At 39.2% G+C, this 19,760-nt stretch overlaps 1 protein-coding gene across 4 annotated transcripts in view; it reads right to left on the bottom strand.

Annotated features, from left to right (window-relative positions):
- Positions 1–19,760, bottom strand: part of flnba (filamin B a) — an 81,893-nt gene that overhangs the window by 23,125 nt on the left and 39,008 nt on the right. For 2 of the 4 annotated variants that reach the window (XM_088069951.1, XM_088069953.1), the window contains exons 9-25: positions 18,875–19,075; positions 18,620–18,757; positions 17,777–17,903; positions 14,661–14,797; positions 14,204–14,397; positions 13,277–13,390; positions 11,973–12,116; positions 7,001–7,124; positions 5,159–5,319; positions 4,987–5,077; positions 4,430–4,584; positions 3,444–3,561; positions 2,780–2,859; positions 2,405–2,590; positions 1,636–1,950; positions 1,343–1,460; positions 371–571 (exon numbers count right to left, since the gene is read on the bottom strand). In XM_088069951.1, coding sequence (XP_087926077.1) covers positions 371–571; positions 1,343–1,460; positions 1,636–1,950; positions 2,405–2,590; positions 2,780–2,859; positions 3,444–3,561; positions 4,430–4,584; positions 4,987–5,077; positions 5,159–5,319; positions 7,001–7,124; positions 11,973–12,116; positions 13,277–13,390; positions 14,204–14,397; positions 14,661–14,797; positions 17,777–17,903; positions 18,620–18,757; positions 18,875–19,075 — 2,604 coding nt within the window. Of the gene's footprint in view, positions 1–370; positions 572–1,342; positions 1,461–1,635; positions 1,951–2,404; positions 2,591–2,779; positions 2,860–3,443; positions 3,562–4,429; positions 4,585–4,986; positions 5,078–5,158; positions 5,320–7,000; positions 7,125–11,972; positions 12,117–13,276; positions 13,391–14,203; positions 14,398–14,660; positions 14,798–17,776; positions 17,904–18,619; positions 19,076–19,760 lie in introns of all 4 variants that reach the window. The other 2 variants (XM_088069944.1, XM_088069948.1) reach the window with 1 other exon arrangement.

Genomic DNA, 19,760 nt, shown 5'->3' with positions numbered 1-19,760 from the left:
CTGCTGTGAGCTAGCGGTAGATGCACGCTTGCTTCTGCGCAGTGATACGATTGGCTGGTGTAATTTGGTAGAATGAAAACAGTTCCTACATGAAACAGCCACAACGAAGTGTGAGGATTATTTTTAATGACCGTGTCATGATTTCTTTGAGCACCACGAGCTGAGTGCCATTTCGGTCCATTATACTGGAGAGAAGGCAGACGTCTCTACAGCTGATATCTAACTCACAACAAAACCCTCTAGACTGATAAATAGTTCTACAGATAAGAGGAAATTATGTTCTTTTGATTCGGGGTGAAGTGTCGTTTTACTGTTATTTTGCTCATTTCACAGCACGACATGAGCCACAAACAGATAAACCATACTGCACCTTTTCCTTCCACTCCGGGTCCGAACACTTTGACCTTGGAAGTATCGACGGCAGGATCAACCGTGACCTTGGCGGGGAAACCGGGGACGGCTTTGCCTCCGTACTTCAGCAGCAGAGTGTACATGCCAGAGGTCAGCGGGACGTAGGTCACCGTGTAAGTCCCGTCTTTGTTGTCCACGATCTCCGTCTTAGCTTTAACACCTAGAACAAAACGGACAGTTTTTATATTTTCATCACAGAACTGGAGACGGTCTGAATATCCAAAATATGAGCAGCTCTTTATGTTTTAAACAGAAGGCACTCAGAACAAAGCAGAACAATTTAAATCCAAAAAAAGACATTATATTCACAACAAACATATATTTCTTGACACGTGTATAATCCTTGAGTTTATGGGTTTCTATTTTTGTTTAATTATCATTTAATTTTTATTTCATGTAATTCTTCTTTTGTATACATGTCTATATGTATATTTTTTTATGTATTTGTATTTTCTTTTTAAATTTGTTTTACAAAAGGTAATATAAGATTTTTATTTGTAATGTTATGTGCAATTATCACTTCTTTACTTTAATATGTATGTATTGTATGTGATGTTTCAATATTATGTTTAAAATTTTCCTCTATATTTACAGCACAAATTGATTTTTTATACATCCAGATATTGTATTGGAAATGTAAACTGAGCCTCTATTAATAAACACTAATAATTACCAAAAAAATAAAAAAATTGTAGAATTTGGTTCATTTTTCCATCAAACAGTTAAATGGTTCATGCTGGTGGATTATCTATCAGCAGCAAGTTTAAAGTTTAAGTGTCTGAAGTAAATATATTTAAAAACTACATTTGGACGACTTGAAAGCGTTGAACACTAACGTTCGGATAAAAATCATATACCACCACCATCGTGCTCGTTCACAGCTACTGTGCGTAAACTGGTTACTGCTGAATCAAAACAGCGCTGGTGTTACCAGAGCGAGGGGCGGTGCCAGAGGGACTGGTCGCGGGGGATTCGAGGGCGTCCTCCAGGCTGAGTAGTCCTGGTCCGGCCTTGGAACAGTCCACATTTACCACGCTGGTCTCTCCGACCTGCAGACACAACGATCTGGATCAGACTTTAAGCCGAGAGTCAGAGGATCAAATCAGAGCTGCAGCAGACTCAGAAGTTTTGTTGCTGCAGTGGGAAAAAAAACGTTGAATGTATCCAAAACAGATTTAAACTGCTGAATGTTTTATCTTGCTTTTTAAAAGCGTAATCTTTCACCTTGGCTCTCTTCAGGCCTGACCCAGATGCCACCACCTTAGAGGGGTCAAAGGGGTGCTGGATGTCGGCTTTGAACGGCGAGCCCGGAATGTGGACCTCCTCGAACAGGATGTTGACCAGGTAGTCTCCGGGCTCGGTGGGCAGGTAGGACACGGAGCAGGTCCCGTCGCCGTTGTCCGAACACTCGATCTTGGCCTCGGTCGGCCCCTCCACCGTCAGCCCGAGACCTCCGGTGCCGGCACCCTTTGTGTCGATGGTGAACTCTGCCGGGTTTCCAACTAGACCTCCTTTCAGACCAGGACCGAACGCCTTCACCTGGAGAGAAAGAGCACGGTGCCATGAAGACGCTTTTATTTCTAATTAAAAAAAAAGTTAAAATTTCTATTTTACTTTTTTTTGGCACTTTTAATTAGAAAATTATTGTAATTTTTCTTTAAAATTAATTTAACTTGATTATTTACTTAAATGTTATACATTCATTAATTTTGGGGGTCTTTTTTCATGCTTTTCTTCAGAAATAATTAACATAAAATCAAAGAGAACAAGATTTTAATTATGTAAATGTCTATGCATAAAAATAAATGAGAAAAGAAAATATTCCTGTTTGCTTTTCTAATGCTACATATTGTCACTCAAAAAGATTTTTAAAAAAGAAAGCCCCAAAGAGTAAGAACTTTGAGAAAAAGAAATATATTTATATAAATATATCAAACATCAGATTTTTAAGGTGGTCCTTAAGGAGGAATGGAAACATGGCTGCAGATGTTACCTTGCTGGGGTCTGGAGGCAGCTGGGCATCCACAGGGAAGGGACTCCCGGGGACAGGGTGTCCATCATAGGACACGTTGACGGCGTGGACGCCCTCCTCTGTGGGGGTGTAACGGACCATACTGACGTCTGCTTTACCGGGCTGAGGCTCCAATTTACACTTCACTGCCTTCTGGCTGGGACTCAGCTAATAACAAACACACACACACACACAAGAACACAATGATTCAGCTAACATCAAAGTGTCTTTTAAAGAAAAATGTGGCGATTTTCTATTATTTTGGGCTGTTTTTTTAATGTAATCCTGCAAAAAGACCAAAACCAGCAACTGATTCCACCAAAAGCTGTTGTCAGTTTATGACATCTCAACACTCACCACTGCCACCTCCAGGCGACCTTGACCTCCTGCACCCTTCGTGTTCACCATGAACTGCTGCTCCTGATTGACCTCTGCTCCTGAAAGACATTAATCGATTTTGTAAATGACCAAAAGAATTTCGTTTTCTCTGGTAGATCAACTCTGAAAACTAATTCACAGAGAGAAACTTTAACCTTTTCATGTTTGCCAACAAGTCTCTTAAAACGGCAACTTGCAGGTTAGAGACCCCACTCAATCAATATGCAGGAAAATGATGCAGAAACTAGATTAAAATATATATATGGTATATATATTTATATACACTACAGCTACATCTGACGTTTTTTTTTGTAAGGAAAGTTTTATTTCTGCATCAAAAATATGTACTGAATGTGACATAGCAGAAGTTAAAGTTTATGATCTTTCCTTGTAATATGCACACGCAGGCTTCCTCCAACAATACTTGCTAAATATGTATAAAAAAAAAGCAGATCACACAAATATAAACTATATGAGACATAAAATACAAAATAAAACATAAAATACTTGAAGTTAAAATAAGGGATAAAAAAAGCATAGATCAAATATAAAATACAGTAAATATAAATTAGACAGTAAATGCAAATTAATAAACCGTATGCAAATAATGACAGAAAACTGGCAGTAAGCAGAGATTTCTTACTTCCTTCCAGGTCGTCCACGACGACTTTGCTCAGATCCAGCGGAGCAGCGACGCCGACCGTGAAGGGGCTTTTTGCGATGGGATCTCCTCCAAACTTCACCGTGATCGTCTGCTCCCCCTGCAGAGACACGCAACATTGTTACTAGGGATCGATTAATATTGGTTTTTCAGGGCCGATACAGATTATTAGTAGTTAATGAGACCAGTAACTGATATTTGGAACCCATATACATTTACACAAAAAAAATCTTTGTCAATATTTAGAAATTGGAATATAACAAACTCTTTGTTTAAATGTATTCAGTAAATGTTAAATCAAAACTGAAACTTTAAACAACACAAGTGAAAATTTATCTAAAAAATAAATATAGCTTCCTGAAGTTTTACAAAGTAAAAGTTACTCCCATTCTGACACTTTATTTGTGCTTTTTAATTAATTAATTTTATTGACCATAATTAAAATAAAATGCCGATAGAGATAATCAGGAAAATGCCAAATATCAGCCCCAATAATTGGCCATGAATAATCTGTCGACTCCTAATTGTTGCTTTATTTATAATTGTGTATATGTAGACTTAAATAATACTCTAATCGTTGTTTAAATCATGTATTTTACAGTGTTATTTGCTCAGCACTTCTTTATCAGTTACAGACACGCATGTACTCAATAGTACAGTAAAGAAAACCAGTTTCCATATTTATAACAACGAGGATATCATTATAACTGATCATTTTTTGCTTGTTTATTACATTTTGTCCTATTTTGTCTATATTCCCATCTCCATCTACCACCATGTATGCATTATCTGTCACTAACTTGTTTTGTTTTTTTTGTACTGCACTTAGCACTCATTAATAATAAAAAAAAAAAAAATAAAAAAAGCAATTACTATGTTGGGCTGATAAAAGCACAGAAAAATCAGTTGCACAGGTTGTACAGTTAGACTCTTACACAACCTCATGTGCTGCTATTTATTTGGCGTACCTGTTGCATAGGTGTGTATTTGACAGTCTGGGAGTAGTCATAGTTGTCGATGATGTCAAAGTCTTGGACAGGGGAGGAGAAGGTGACGTCCAGCGGTGCTTTACCGGCTCCTTTGGTCAACACTGTGAAGTGAGTTGGTTTACCGCTCTCTATACCTGCACAGGGAGGGAGGAGGAGGAGAGAGAGACAGAGAGAAAGAGAAAATGACCAAAAAGAAAATGAAGAAAATTTAACAAATATATAAGCATAGATTTTTTTTCATGTAGCACACTTTTAAATATAAAAGCAAAATCATTATAAATATATATTTTCAGACATTATCCCTTTTTGTATACATTTCTAATAATTCTCCCCCCTTTTAAAAACACATTTTAACATTTTATTATGCTATTTTTCTTGCAATTTTGTGGGACATTTCTAAGTCATTTTTGGGTCATTGGTCATTGCCTTTTTTCCCATGTTTTGTTTTTATTTTTTATTGTTAAGGTTTTTAAGGTTTTATGGGGTTAACACACTTCAAATAGTATGTGTGTTGTGTGTGTGTCTGTGTGTCTCACCCGTGCGAGCCAGTCCAGGACCCTCCGCTTTGACCTTCGATGCATTGTGGGAAGGATCAACCTTGACGCTAAAAGGGCTCTGTGGAACTTCCTGTATGGAAAAATTAAACCATCAACATGTGCATAGTTCTGTCCAGGGACTGTGTGTGTGTGTGTGTGTGTGTGTGTGTACCTTGTCAGTGAACAGGACTTTCACTGTGAGTTTTCCAGCAGCAGGAGGGACGTATTTGACAGTGAACGTGTCGTTGGCGTTGGGTATGATGTCAAAGTCCACATCAGCCTCTTTGTCACCGACCATGTTGGCATCACACTTAATGCCCACGCTGACATCACCTGGATGAAAACACACACACACACACGCACGCACGCACGCACGCACGCACGCACGCACGCACGCACGCACACACACACACACCCACACACACACACACACACACACACACACACACACACACACACACACACACACACACACACACACACACACACACACACACACACCATTTTTTCAAAATTTTTTTTACTATTTGGTTTCATGTTTTCAGGCTTTGTCACTGACTGCCACAAGGTGGTGTTAGAGTGCTGCTGTTTACTGCTGTTCATTGGTCTCATTAACTCATGTCAGAAACATTTTGCCCCCCGAGATGTCGTGCTGTCGTTGGCTCTCTAAAGTAAACAATGTACAAAAACCATGCAGCACAATCAAAGAGCTTCCTGCAGCAGAACAGAGCCGTCAATCACAGCACAGGAATTCAAAGTATGATTGGAACTGTGTCACACAACAGAAACAGGTCAGATGCTTTAACACCATCATCACACACGTCAACTGCTGCACATGCCAGCAAAAGCCCATACAACACACACAGTGAGGAACGTCTTTACAGCATCACACAGACGCCGAAAAACAGCCAGTGCTCGAAGAATATTTGGTTATTTTTAAGTAGAATCAGCTGTAGCTTCAGATAAAAGAGACTCCACTGCAAGAAAGGTCCCGCTTTCAAAGCACAGAAGTATGTGCAGCAAAGTGAACCTAAAGTATCAAAAGTAAAAGTACATATTAAGCAGCAGAATGACTTGTCAGTGAGATCTCATATTACAGGATTTTATTTTGTAGCTGGATGAAGTTTATATACTATTTGGATGTTTATTCTTCATCAAAGCATCATATTTCATAAACCAATCATATATTTTGTGGTTGAAACAGGCAACTCCCGCAAGTGTATTTTTGGTACCTGGATATCAGTGTTTTAGACGAGATGGAACAGATGGAACAGGAGTTTGTAGTTTTCAAAGCAGGTAACACGTTAGAATACGTCGGATAAAAATAATCCTGTCCGAACAAATGTTATTTAACATATTAGGTGTGTATAGACGACACTTTCCACGATGGGCTTGCTAAAGTCTTGAAAGAGTGCAATCCCAACCAAGAATTAATTTTTATGGCTGATTTTAATGTGAATTGGGAGGATAAATATAAGAGGAGAAAATTCGAAATGATCACAGGAAAAATTTCACCTACATCAATTAATTAAAGGCCCAACAAGGATCGCAAAACGCTCCAGCAGTGTGTCGGGGTGTCAATACATTTTAAGAAAATGTGAAGGAGGCGTTTGAAAGCTAATTGGAGCTTGTTAAGTAAATATTTTATGTATTTTTGTACTTGATTTGTGCAGGTAGATGACAAAGCATGACCTTTTGTGTGTGAGTTCTACTCAGGAACATCAGTGTGATGAATTTCCTGTCAGGATGTTTCTGCCTTGAGATCATAGTCAGCACATACCAGGGGGAACAAAGTGTGTGTGTGTGTGTGTGTGTGTGTGTGTGTGTGTGTGTCTGAGAGAGAGAATCACTCAGACAATATAATTGTGAATGTTTGTCTGCACGTTTAAGTGTGGAAACTGTCGTCACACCAAATAAAACGGTCTGTGGGTTTCCCGTCTTCATTATCACTGTGTGTGTGCGTGCGTGTGTGTGTGTGTGTGTGTGTGTGTGTGTGTGTGTGTGTGTGTCTCACCATCTCCAGCTCCTGAACAATCCACAGTGAAGTGCGTGGGCTCATTGGCCTTCAGTCCCGTTCTCTCCACTCCAGGGCCAAACACCTTCACCATCTTGGGGTGGCTGCCTTTACCAATGTTCACCTACAAGAAAAGGACAGTACTTATTTTCATTATTTTATTTTAGTTTTTTTTACATTAGATCATGCAATGTAAAAAGAGAATAGCAGTAAATATATATTTGTTTTTTTTAGTAATAAAAATGATTAAACTAAATATGGAGTGCCACAGGGCTCTATCACGGATCCTCTACTTTTCTGTCTTTATATATTACTTACTACGTATTTCAATACATTTTGAAATGTGTCTTTGTATCTAATATGGCTTAATCTCACTAAACTTTATAAGAAAGAGGTAGCTGAAACAGTGAAGCTGTTGACTGACAGCAGAACAATCATTGCACCCTAATCTTAATATCAACTGCCTTTTTATAATTTAATTAAAACTTCAGGGGGGCTATATTTGGACTGGAGCCCTAAAAGGTGACATGAATTATACAAAACATAATTTACAGAATTATAAATGGTGATAATGCATCAGAGCCTTAAAAGTGGCATCAGGCTTGTGGTTCTAAATTTAAAAATAATTTGCAGATCAGAACTTTAGAAATGTATTTAAAAAGGGTTCAGGGTCTTGTCTTCTGGGTCAAAACTGATGATGGTTTTCAAATGAAGATATTAAATTGTTCTTTAGTTTCTACTACAATGAAGAGATTATGCTCAGAAACTGCATGTTAGTTACCTTTCTAGCTGCTGATCCAAAGTTTGCAACAAAGAAATTATATTCAGACTTGGTTTTAAGAGGTAAAAAGCATTCTGTGTTTGATTATGTAGAGGCAGGTCTATCTACAGTGTATTCTGTGTTAAGGTTTGGCCTTTAAAATAGAAGTTTTTAAAAAGTGATCAGTCAAAATAAACCATAAAGTGTGTTTAGTCAAATTCAACTGCCTTTTTTTCTGTTTTTGAGATCCTGATGAGTTTTTTTAGTCATTTATATTTCTGTCAAACAAAGCTATAAGACTAATTCGCCATACATAGAAAGTTAGTTTATCCACTTCTTGATTAGATATTAAGGATTATACATGTCTAAGAAATCATGGTTGGTCCTGTGTAGTAAAATCTAATATTACGCTGCAACCAGAAAAACGTTTCAAATAAATGTAAAAAAAAAAAAAATAATAAAATGTAAATAAAAATGAGGTCATGCAAGTCAGCAATTTAAAGCAAATGAAACAAACAACACGGTAAAACATTTAGATGAAATGTCAGAATTTATTTTTAAAACCAACCTAACGTCCACTAAGAGTGCATTAAGTGGATAGAAATGACCTTAATCAGCTGATGATTAAGGAGAGTGTCAGTTAACATGTTAGTTACAGATTCAATATTGTTAGTCAAAAATGAAATCATTAAAATTGCATGTATTGTATAAATGCATGCACAAAACTATATTGATTGAATAACCCTTTTGAAATCAAATTTAGAAATAAAATTTTTTTCCTCTAAAATCTTATTCGATTATTTAACATGTTAAACAGATTTAATGTCAATACCTAATACATAAAAAAACTGAAACTCTAACTTAGCAGCGATTTAAATTTGTTTATCAGCCGTCTTCCAGGTTTGTTTGGAAAGTCAAAAAACAAAGACTGAGACCCCCAAAGTTTTATATGTCAAACTACTTCAATCAAATATCACTTAAACCTCAAAGCCAACGGTACAGAGTACTCAAACATTAATGGACATGCTTATTGAAGGTGTAGATTTGTGAAATGACTGCTTGCAGGGTTATTGGCAAGTAGCATGCTGGCACTAGAAAGCTACAATAGCCCAACAAGCTGTCATTATCAGCCATTGTTCTGTTAGTGACCAAACTATATCACATTAATTTGTTGTGGAGACGTATTTGTGCCTTTTCTAGGTGCAGTTTCATACTTAAGCAGCACACGTTCACAACAAGACTTCATGTGTTAATATGACCAAAGTTTAACTCAATACAAAACCTCTCAGACAATTTATTTCACATTCGTGTCACTGCAATTTCTTGATTTAGGTTTGACACTTTACCTGCTTGTTTGTGTGTAAGGAGCAATAATGTTTAGGATTTTTTCATTTCAGTTGTTTCTAACCAAAAGTTGGAGTTAACTTCAACTTTTTTTCTGTTTAACCTCATTAACCTCAAGGCGAATATTCTACTTTAAATACAATTAAACAACACAAAAGCTGCAGTTATGCAAAACTTTGCATTATAACTGTAATTATTAGTAACAGTTAGGGTCAAGTCAAGTTGGATCACGTTTCCAACACGAACCCCTTTTTTTTCCACACTGGCTTCTTTACTCACTTCTAATGAGAAGGTGTGATGGCTGCATGTTCCCAGCAGTGCTGAGAGCTGGGTGTGACTGTTTGCTCTTTATCCATCTACTGTATCAACAGTAAAGCTGTAGAAAGGAGCCGTCGGTGCCCGCAGGCTGCTGCAGCTCACAACAAGCCTGCTGATTCATCACAGTGACATCAGCTCTAAACTGTGGAATAATACCTCTTAGACGAGTACAAACTTCTCTGGACCATTTGAAATGATTTGTGGACCAGTGCAAATACTGCCATCAGCGCCAGAAAAAACATGCAGGATGTTCTTTTTTATTAAGAAAAACACTCATCTTTGATTTTCTGACGATTGCACAATCACATACTCTCTGAAGGCTCTTCAAAGCTGCATCGACTTGTCTTGTCTGAAGAGTTCTTCTATCGTATAACTTTTGGACTTTGTACTTTTTGATGTCTCAACAAAAAAAGGAACATATTTGCCAACTCCTGAGGCCTGTTGGCATCATCATAAATTCCTGAGCAGCACACAAACACATATCCAGACATATCTAAGGCCCATTGGATGTTTCCCATAAGACTTATTTGCCCTGTGGGTGAAACTATAAAAACCTCGAACAGGGAGAAGGGAAAACAGCTGATAAACAAAGTCTAAAAAACCACAAGACCAACAAATCTCTCAAACTGTGATTTAGAAAAATGAAAGAGGTGGTTACAGTGCAAAAAAGACAGGTTAGTGCATACCTCAAGTGTAAAATGAAAACCTTTTCACTCTGTTTTCCATCATTGAGTTGTCAGCTCAGCGAGTATGCTAATGTCATGTCTCATTGGTCAATAAAACTTCATTCCGATAGATGATTGTTACACATGCGAAGTGAAAGGTTTTCATTCACCAGGAACAATTTTTACTTCAAAAAAAAAAATATAAATGACATGCTTTAAAGACGAGAGCAGAGCTTCACTCATCTGAACCTCTTGCATAAACATAAATTACCGCACATACATGTTTGCGCTCTTAGTGTTTCACAAGACCCTGTCAACAATCTTCACCTGGAGGGCAGGTTTATGATATCAGATCAACCACGGGGAGTGGCAGCAGCAACAAGGACTTCTGATTTCAATTTTAACATCACACTGAATCTGTTTTTTAGTAAAACAGCAATTATCTGTTTTTGTTTTGTTTGTTTTAGATGCTTGAAATAATCGATCCATCTATCAAAAATTGACGCAAAATATAAATCACTATATTGGAGTTTAACACACTGGATCTCAAGAAAACGTACTCAAATAGAGAAGACACTATTTGCTTGCGTTTTCTGTATTTCTGTGTCATGCTTGTTGTCAAATTGATGAATGATTTGAAAACAAATTTTATATTTATCTGCACTGGAGTTTTTTCTTAATGCAACGTTTGTGTGTTGTCAAAGGGATGCAGAGTTTGTCTTCACCTGCTTGTGTTTTCTTAATTGGAGGATTAAAAAGCATTAAAAAAACTACTACTACTACTACTACTACTACTACTACTACTTTCTCCAATTTTAATAATGGTTCCCACTGTTGCCGATTATCTTAAATTACATAAGCTTTTAACTTGTTTGTATCTTGGTTCAAAAAGGTTCAGATAAGTGAAGTTCAACTGCAGCTCAAACCCCCAAAAAACAACAGCTAAAGCACTTTTTATGTGTGTTTTTCTCACACAAAAAAGCAAAGTGAGTTACAGTGCATGGACAGTGTTTACAGTGCAGAAAAGACTAGTTAGTGCATACGCCGGTTAAATCATCTTCAGTAAAGTTTACATAAAAAACTTTATGATTTGTTGTTGTTCGAAGTGACATTGTGAAAGACAAACCAAAGGTTGTTGCAGTGCAGAGACAGAGATTACAGTGTGGTGAATAAAACACAAAATGTGAAAAGTAATCAAAATACAACAGAGTTTGTTAAAGACATTAAACATTTTTATGGTGTTAACGTTGTGTTGGCGTCAGTTTCATATCAGAAAATGGTTTTAAAGAAAGTCAGATTTGTAGTGCAAAGCTTTTGCATAAAAACACAAGATGTTAGTCAATTTGGAGCAACCGACCTGTGTTCAGTCAAACTCATGGCCACATGACACACTCTGCAGCGGTCATACTGGACGCAACAAAATCAGTCATTAAAATCTTCGTTACGCAACATTCTTGATATAATCGTTCCTGTATTTGTTACAGTTTTTTTGTCTTACGACAATTATGATTTTAAGGAGTTTTCTCACCAGAACAGATTTTGCATACCATTTGTTTTTATTTCTGAGTCCATGTATTCTTTTTCTAAAAATATCAGTTTATGTCTGAATTATTTCTGTGCAGCTAAACTAGAAGCTGTACCTCTCTTCAGTGTATGTCGTGATGATGATCAGCGGCTTTTTAGTTTTACTGCTTGCACATTTATACTTGGACTCTGCCGTCTTAAAACTTTCCTCTGGAAGAATCGGCTCTGATCGAACGACTTTGACTCTATCTGCCTTAACTAAAGCCTCTGATTGGACAACCTTGGAAGCCTTAACCGTGTCCTCTGGTTTGGGCAGGACATCACTTCCTGTTTTAACACCATGCTGTGATTGGCTGCTTACCCTGAAGGGGCTGTTGGGGATGCTGACTCCTCCCCAGGACACGGACACGGTGTGTTTGAGAGGGGAGTTGGGCATGTAGGAGCAGGAGTAAAGGCCGTCACCCTTAGCCCTCGCCGTCACCTCCACTGGAAGTCCCTCTGCGTCCTAACAGACAGACAGACAGACCGTTAGGCGGCTGTGTAACACCCTCCAACATAATAAACCACAAATGTACTACAAATCTGCAGCTTTTGATGTAATAATCCCTCAAACATGACACATTTTCCACAAACGTAACAGCAGTTGCCTATTACAAATGTAACACGTAATTTCCTGTTACATTTGTAGGGATTTGTTGTGTTTGTGGGAGGGTGAAAATCTTTCAAAATTGTGATAACTTCAGACAAATGTAATATGAAAATGAAAACTGATGTTTGTGCTCATTGTTGTTTATTTACTCATACACCTGCCAACTGGCTCGAGTCAGTTCATTAGAAAATGTCACTGATTTGAACAAAGCGTGTCAAAACATGTCAAAGCAGCACTCTGAGTAAGTTATAGATAACTAACAGAGACACTGCGCACAACATCGGCTTTAAATGAACAAGTCCACCTTCTACGTCTCTTGCACTTTCTCTGTCATTCTCTCTCTGTCTCCACGTTTGTGGTTTATTACGTTTGTGGGCTGCTATTACGTTGGCCGATGTTACAGGCTGATCAAAGCCTAAACGCATGAAATGTTTAAAAAAGTCCAAAGATGTAGCTGCATGCAAAATTTGGCTTTGAGGTTTGCAGAATGACATCAGTTTTCACCGTTTTTCAGCAGATTAATCAATGATGAAAACAATTTTACTTGCAGTATATTTGGTAGAAATGGACTGCGCTTGTATAGCACTTTCTAATCCTGCGACCACTCAAAGCGCTTTTACACTACGTATCACATTCACCCATTCTCCACACATTCACACACTGGTGGCCGAGCTTCTATACATGGTGCCACCTGCTACTCCGTAACCATTCACATGAGCCCACACAAACTCGAAATGCTGAGTGGAGCAGCCAGGGGTCAAACCTTCCACTTAGAGGACGACTCGCTCTACCTCTCAGCCACAGCCGCCTAGTATAATTGTTGGTGTTACTACAAAAAATCTCTAACAATCTCACCCAACAATCCCACAAACTGTGGACACCCACGATGCTGAAAAAAAAGTACAGATGTGCACAATAACACATTCATAATTAGGCCTATGTTCATTTCAAAAAGTGTGTTTGTGTGTGTGTGTGTGTCTGCTTTGATTTAGTATGAGAATATTTCTGCAGCTCACCTGAGCTGTGATCTTCAGAGGTCCTTTCCCAGCATCCTTGGCATTGACAGTAAACTCGGCCGGTTGGTTGATCAGGCAGCCAGTCTTCTCAAGACCCGGTCCGAAAGCCTTAACCTACAAACCACAGAAACCATTTATAATTATTAGAGATGTCCCAAACCTATTGGGACTATTTATCACAGTGCATAACAGTTACAGAGAAGCAGAAATTGAAATTCTTAGTTCTCAGGCTTCCTCCAACAACGGTCATTAATAATGTTTGAAAATAAAATCACTTGTGTAAAAAATGAAAATCTAAAGCCCAATTCGATTCAGGAGTACCAGGTGGCCCTCATGTGACTTTCTAAGGTGTGCACATGACTGAGGAAAAGAAACTAAACAAAAAAACCCTTAACAACCTCAAATCACCAGCAAATCAGAGATGCAGATTTTCACGGGACTGATATCATCTCAGGTGATTTGCAGTGGCACCGTAACACAGGATTGGGGTTGAGATTACAGACAACCTTCTCTGCAGCGATATGGATTGTGGGTGTAGTTTGGTACAAATAAAATAGTTCCTGCATTAAACTGCTCACACAAGGCTTGAGGATTATCCTGAGTAACTGGGTCATGATTTCTGGAAAAAGACATTGCTGTTGATTTCTCAGATGTACTGTTTTGGTGCTTTGAGCACCACAAGCTGAGTGCCGTCTAGTTCCATTATAATTGAAAGAAGGCAGACATCTCTACAGCCGATATCTCCAACACTCTCACAACAAAACCATCTAGACTATTAATGGCAATACAGGTAAGAGGAAAAATATGTATTTTTAATTTTGGGATGAACTGTACCTTTAACATATTCCATAATAATTTGCCTGAACCCAAGTTTGTCAAGCAAATCAAAGCACTGTTGCCCACCCCCTGATTTTGTGTGTTTCTGACCTTATCGGGGTTACTGGCGTTGTTGTCGGGGACGATGTAGGCCATGAAGGGGCTGTGCTCGATGTCCTCCTCATCACAGGTCACGTGGACGGCGTACTCTCCGGGCTCGGTCGGATAGTAACGGACATCACACGAGCCGTCATTCTGGTCCTCGCACTCGATCTTAGCCTGAGAAGGTCCCTCGATGGCAAAACCTGAAGACAGCGCAGGTCAGATTTGACTGGATGTGAAGTGCATTTAATCTGATCTGAATTCTTTCCATTCCCTAAAAAATACTCATTTAACACTAGCTATAATTAAGAATAAACTGTTAGCAAAGGGAGAGACAGTTTTTTGTGGCAGGCTAATTAAAATTCACATTTATGAGTGTCAATTACGCTGATGACTTTCTAATCTATCGGTGAAACGTAAACGAGGATGTTTCTATTAGAGTCTGGTGAAAGAAATTAAAACTCACCCAGCACTCCGACATCAGAGCCGACGGACTCCACGACAAAGGCCGCTGGTTTACCCACAACGCCTCCCTCCAGGCCCGGACCCCAAGCCCTGATCTGCTGAGGCCCCGCCTCCTGACCCACCGTCACCTCGAAGGGACTGAAAACAGAGAGAGGAACTTTCAGAAAGAGTAAAATCACACAGCCCACTGCCCTGTGGCGATGGTGCAACATATGTATGAAAAACTATATGTGACTTTCTGTGCGAGTGTGTGTGTGTGCGTGAGTGTGTGCGTGTGTAAGGGGGGTATGACGGCACACTGCATGAGATCATCTGTAAGGCTGTCAACACACACAGACACAAATCAACAACCTCAGTGCCTCACAGAGTTGTTATCCAACCTTCAGCAGTTATTGGCTGTTACTCTGTGTGTGTGTGTGTGTGTGTGTGTGTGTGTGTGTGTGTGTGTGTGTGTGTGTGTGTGCGTGTATTCAGATGGAAACTAGCTTCACGCCAAATAAAACTGTCTGTTGGGATTTACTGTCTTCATTACACACACACACACTCATAGAGAACCTTGATTTTTTCACTTTAACCTTCAGTTTGGTCTTTGTTTGCTTTTTCAAAGTTCCCCCAAAATACTCCTCTGACTCCGACTACTGCTGCTGCTGCTGCTGCTGCTGCTGCTGCTGCTGCTGCTGCTGCTGCTGCTGCTGCTGCTGTTTAAAGGTCAATCTACTTGTCGGTCTGGACAATTAAGTGGCATTTTAATGGGACGTTTTACAAACCATTATTGGCAGAACTTGGCTTTGGCTTGCCAAACTTTACATTTTTGTGCGTGTGTCCCCTTTCTAAATTCAGACGTTTTTTAAGGGTCTGTAAACAGAGTGCAGGCAGAACTCCTCATAAGTTCATTTTTTCCTTAGCAGCAGTTTACGCTTTTGATTCATGGGGTGGATAATTGATCTGTTGATCTCATCAGATCGACATGATGAGAGGCTAGTGAATTTTTTTGAATCTGAATTTTTAACTTTTAGGCCAATAAATATTAAGTTTCACCTTCCGTGTGCCTGATGTTGTGCTGCTGCATCTTCACCCAGAGTACGTGGCAGAAATATTGATATAAATGAATGTGTTGAAAACCCCGATTTGAGATTCATGTTCAGTTTCTTTGTCCAGTTTTAAAAATAGGCAAAGATTGTTCATTTCAGACACTGTTTTTCCAGGAGATAATAATGGTAATATCAGCCGAATAATTTGCTTTTTTCAGCTCCACACTAACTTTATGATATCAGCCTTTAAAAATCCTCTATTGATCGACGTCTACTGCGCCACTGCTTAATATAAAACATCTCATTATCACAATTTATTGTTATTAGTAGTATTATTAGCATGTACTTGTTTGGTAAAATTCTAAATAAAAAAAGGAAAAGTGTAAATTTCATGTATTTTTCTGCAGCGACGGCGCAGATCTTTAGCCGGATCGGACGACGTCTATGTTGTAGTTTAATTGGTCTGATATCTGTGAGAGAGAGCATTTAACACCGTTTGTTACATCACTTCCCTTCCAACAGCCTAACGGGCATTTTTGAGCTCACAGCTGTACAGAGGTTCGACCCGGCTTAACCTCATCTGTGATTTCAGCCATCTGTAAGTTACTTTGTGTCCTGATTCAGTCATCTGTAACGGATGAAGCGCTGAGGTCACCGGACTACCTGGGATATCTAACTGTCTGGACATTTGACATCACCACATCTGCACCCACAGGAGAGAAACACTCACGAGATAAAGGCTTAAACGCAGACAAAAACAATCAACAACCATTAAAAAAATGTACAAAGCCTATTATACAAAAAGTACGTGGAATTAAATTTTCCGTTCAACACTAAAGAGTAACTTGACACAAAAAAGATCATATCTTTATTGAGCTCGTCGATGATGTAGAGGTGTACTTGCGGACCCTGTGACATCACGTCTGGATGTGGTTTCAGGTGCAACGGACCACATTTCTGACCTCACTGACCGATCAATAACGGTATTTACATTTGCTTGACTTTGCTGGTTTTGAGCAACTTTAGGATTTGACTTTTACATGAAAACCTGCTTAATCATTTTGCTGTATATATATTATAATTACAATAACAAAATGTGTAAGGCTGGGTATCAAGTACTTGATGCCTTTAAAGGTTATTCAGTAATCTAGTACAAAAGTAGTATCAAGACTACTTCAGTCAAACAACACTAACATTGAGGGCTGGGTGATATGTCTTTTTATGTCTTCAAATTGTCAATGGGATATTTTTAGGCTGTATCGCGATATATCTTGATTTCTTGAACTCAGTATAACTTTAAGAATACGGGTATTAGTACTAGTACTGTAATTTTACTGGTTTCTGCAGGAGTTCTTGGTTGCAGATTCAGGTTTGGGGAAAACCAGGAAAAGATCATATCCAGGTTTTGTGAGTTTGAGAAAGACCATGACACTCTTTTCCCTGTCGATCTCTCTCGTGGAAAAAAAGAGTGACAGAGGTGATTCTCTGCGTTGAACGAGTCGGATGAGCCGACAGTCGGTGGTGGATGAAATTAAACAGAAACCCGCTCAAGGACGGCTTCTTTAACAGCCTCTTCAACGCGGTAACTGTCTGACCCTGTCTGACCCGCGAGGATGCCTGTACGTGATTATGACTCAACCACAAACAGGCACGGTACTCGGCTCTGTTGTTCTGTTAAATGTTTAGTTTAATTTAATTATGTGTTTACAGGTATTTCCCTTAAATTTACAACATCTGATCCACGTTTTGTTTGTTAGAGTCTGGCTACTCATCAGTGTGTCTGACCGCCAAGAATCCCTGACATATAGTTGGCTTCTTCTCCCATCTGGCTGCTCAAAAACTTGGGAAACTCCCCGTGAGTATCCGAAAACTAATACTAATACTTATACTCAGACAATCTGCTCATCAGAGAGGTGACAAAGAACACGAGGCCTGGACTATAAGTCTTCATTCCCCAGTGGATCCAGCCATTTCAATCAGATGAGGTAATGCTGAGGTAATTATTTCACACACACACACACACACACACACACACACACACACACACACACACACACACACACACACACACAGTAAAACAGCTCACCTCTTGGGGATGTGTTGACCCCCCCAGGTGATGGAGACGGTGTATTTGCCAGGACTGTTGGGATAATACTCATAGGAGAAGACACCATCCTGACTGGAGAGCTGCTTCACCGGCTCCACGATGCCCTCTGAACACACACACACACACACACACACACACACACACACACACACACACACACACACACACACACACACACACACACACACACACACACACACACACACACACACACACAGAGTCAAACACAGTTATCTGATTTTAAATCAAAGTTAAAAGAACATTCTGACATTTTGGCAAATATCGGTTTTTGCCATCAAATACATACGACCAGAGTTTTGTGTCAGACAGGCAGCTGAGCTAGAGGTCGTCCTTCACCACAAGTTTTTCTACTAACTGCAATAAGTATTTCATAAACCTTTTGGATTCAAAAGTCATCACTTCATAATTTTATCCAATTAGACATTTGTGAAAAATGTTGCCCTGATTATCGTATATTTCTTGAGTTACGGCCTAAAATCATTATTTTTGAGTTCACAGTGACCTTTGACCACAAAATCTAGCCACTTCATTGCCGAGTCCAAATGAATGTTTGTGCCAAATTTGAAGAAATTCTCTCAAGGTGTTCTTGAAATATGGCTTTCACGAAAATGGGATGGACAGAAAGACAGATGGACAACTCAAAAACATAATGCCTTCGGATGTGAGTAACTAAAATGGTCTATAGAAATGAAAATTTGTGGGATGAAGTATTCCTTTAAAGCCACATTGATTTATGGGAGCTGTATTTTTTTTAATAAAACTGTCAGTCAAGTTTCGTGACAAACTGTGAACTGCACTCACTGGGTCCTTTGACGACCACCTTCAGGTCTCCACTGCCGGCGTTTTTGGTGTCCACCTTGAAGTCACCGACCTGCTTCACCCTCATGCCCGACGGCTGAAGACCACGACCCGTCGCTCTGCACGCCCCCGGCATGCAGGCTGCACAAACACACGTCAGGGTGATGAGACGCGTTATAGTGTGTTCAAACGAGGTCCTGATCATTATGTTCATGAGTCCATAACAATTTACTGACGAGGCAAAGTTGAAAGACTCACCAGGCCCCACGTCCACGCTGAAGGGGCTCTTTGGGATCCCCACCCCTCCGAAGAGGACGCTGACAGCGTGCGGACCGGCCTGGGTGGGCTTGTAGGTGCAGCGATACGTGCTGTCGCCCTTATCCTCCATCATCACCTCCACGGTGTTCTGCTGGCCCTGCGGGTCTTTGATCATGGCCGTCACGTCTCCTGTTCCAGCTCCTACAGAAAACATTTATCACGTCAGTCTTCATTTCAACAACGAAGTTTAATTTCAACAATGTTCAGCTCTTTTCATTTTAAAAACACATTTATTTTACATTTCTTTTATATAACTTCTATTTTAATTACAATTCTGGACTTTTGCTATACTTGTTTGGGGCCGGGACACGTGCCGCTCTGCAGAGCTGATCTTCTTCCAGCTGTTGTTTCTTACACGTGTATGTTTTCAGTGGGAGAGATGTAAAGCTCTGGGTATCTCTGAAATAAAATGATCCACTTCTCCTCCATATTTATCTCAGACTGATATTTCCGGACTAAGGGAAATATATCAGAATCAGAAATACTTAATTGATCACCATGGAGAAAGTGACGCCAAGCATTACGTAATTAATGTTAGTTTTAGTATAAGTAAATTATATTAGAAATATGTTTAATTTGTTGTGTGTGTGTGTGTGTTGGTGTGTGTGTGTGTGTGTGTGTGTGTGTGTAATTAATAGAAAACTGTGTGCCTTGTGCTACAATACAGTGTTTAAAGTTAATTTTAAATATATGATTTATGAAAGCTCAAAAACATAAAATATGTGTATGATGCAAAACTGGACCATACAATATAAATACATATCCGGCTGTGATTGGTTGTTTCCGTCACATGACATGCGGTCTGCACTGCTTTCCAAACGTTAAA

This window comes from Plectropomus leopardus, chromosome 2 (genome assembly GCF_026936395.1).
Source record: "Plectropomus leopardus strain MGB_pleo_1.0 chromosome 2, ASM2693639v1, whole genome shotgun sequence".
In the NCBI taxonomy this organism is placed as follows: domain Eukaryota; kingdom Metazoa; phylum Chordata; class Actinopteri; order Perciformes; family Serranidae; genus Plectropomus; species Plectropomus leopardus.
The sequence above is the reverse complement of the archived record's forward strand: the minus strand, read 5'-3'. Positions and strand labels throughout refer to the sequence as shown.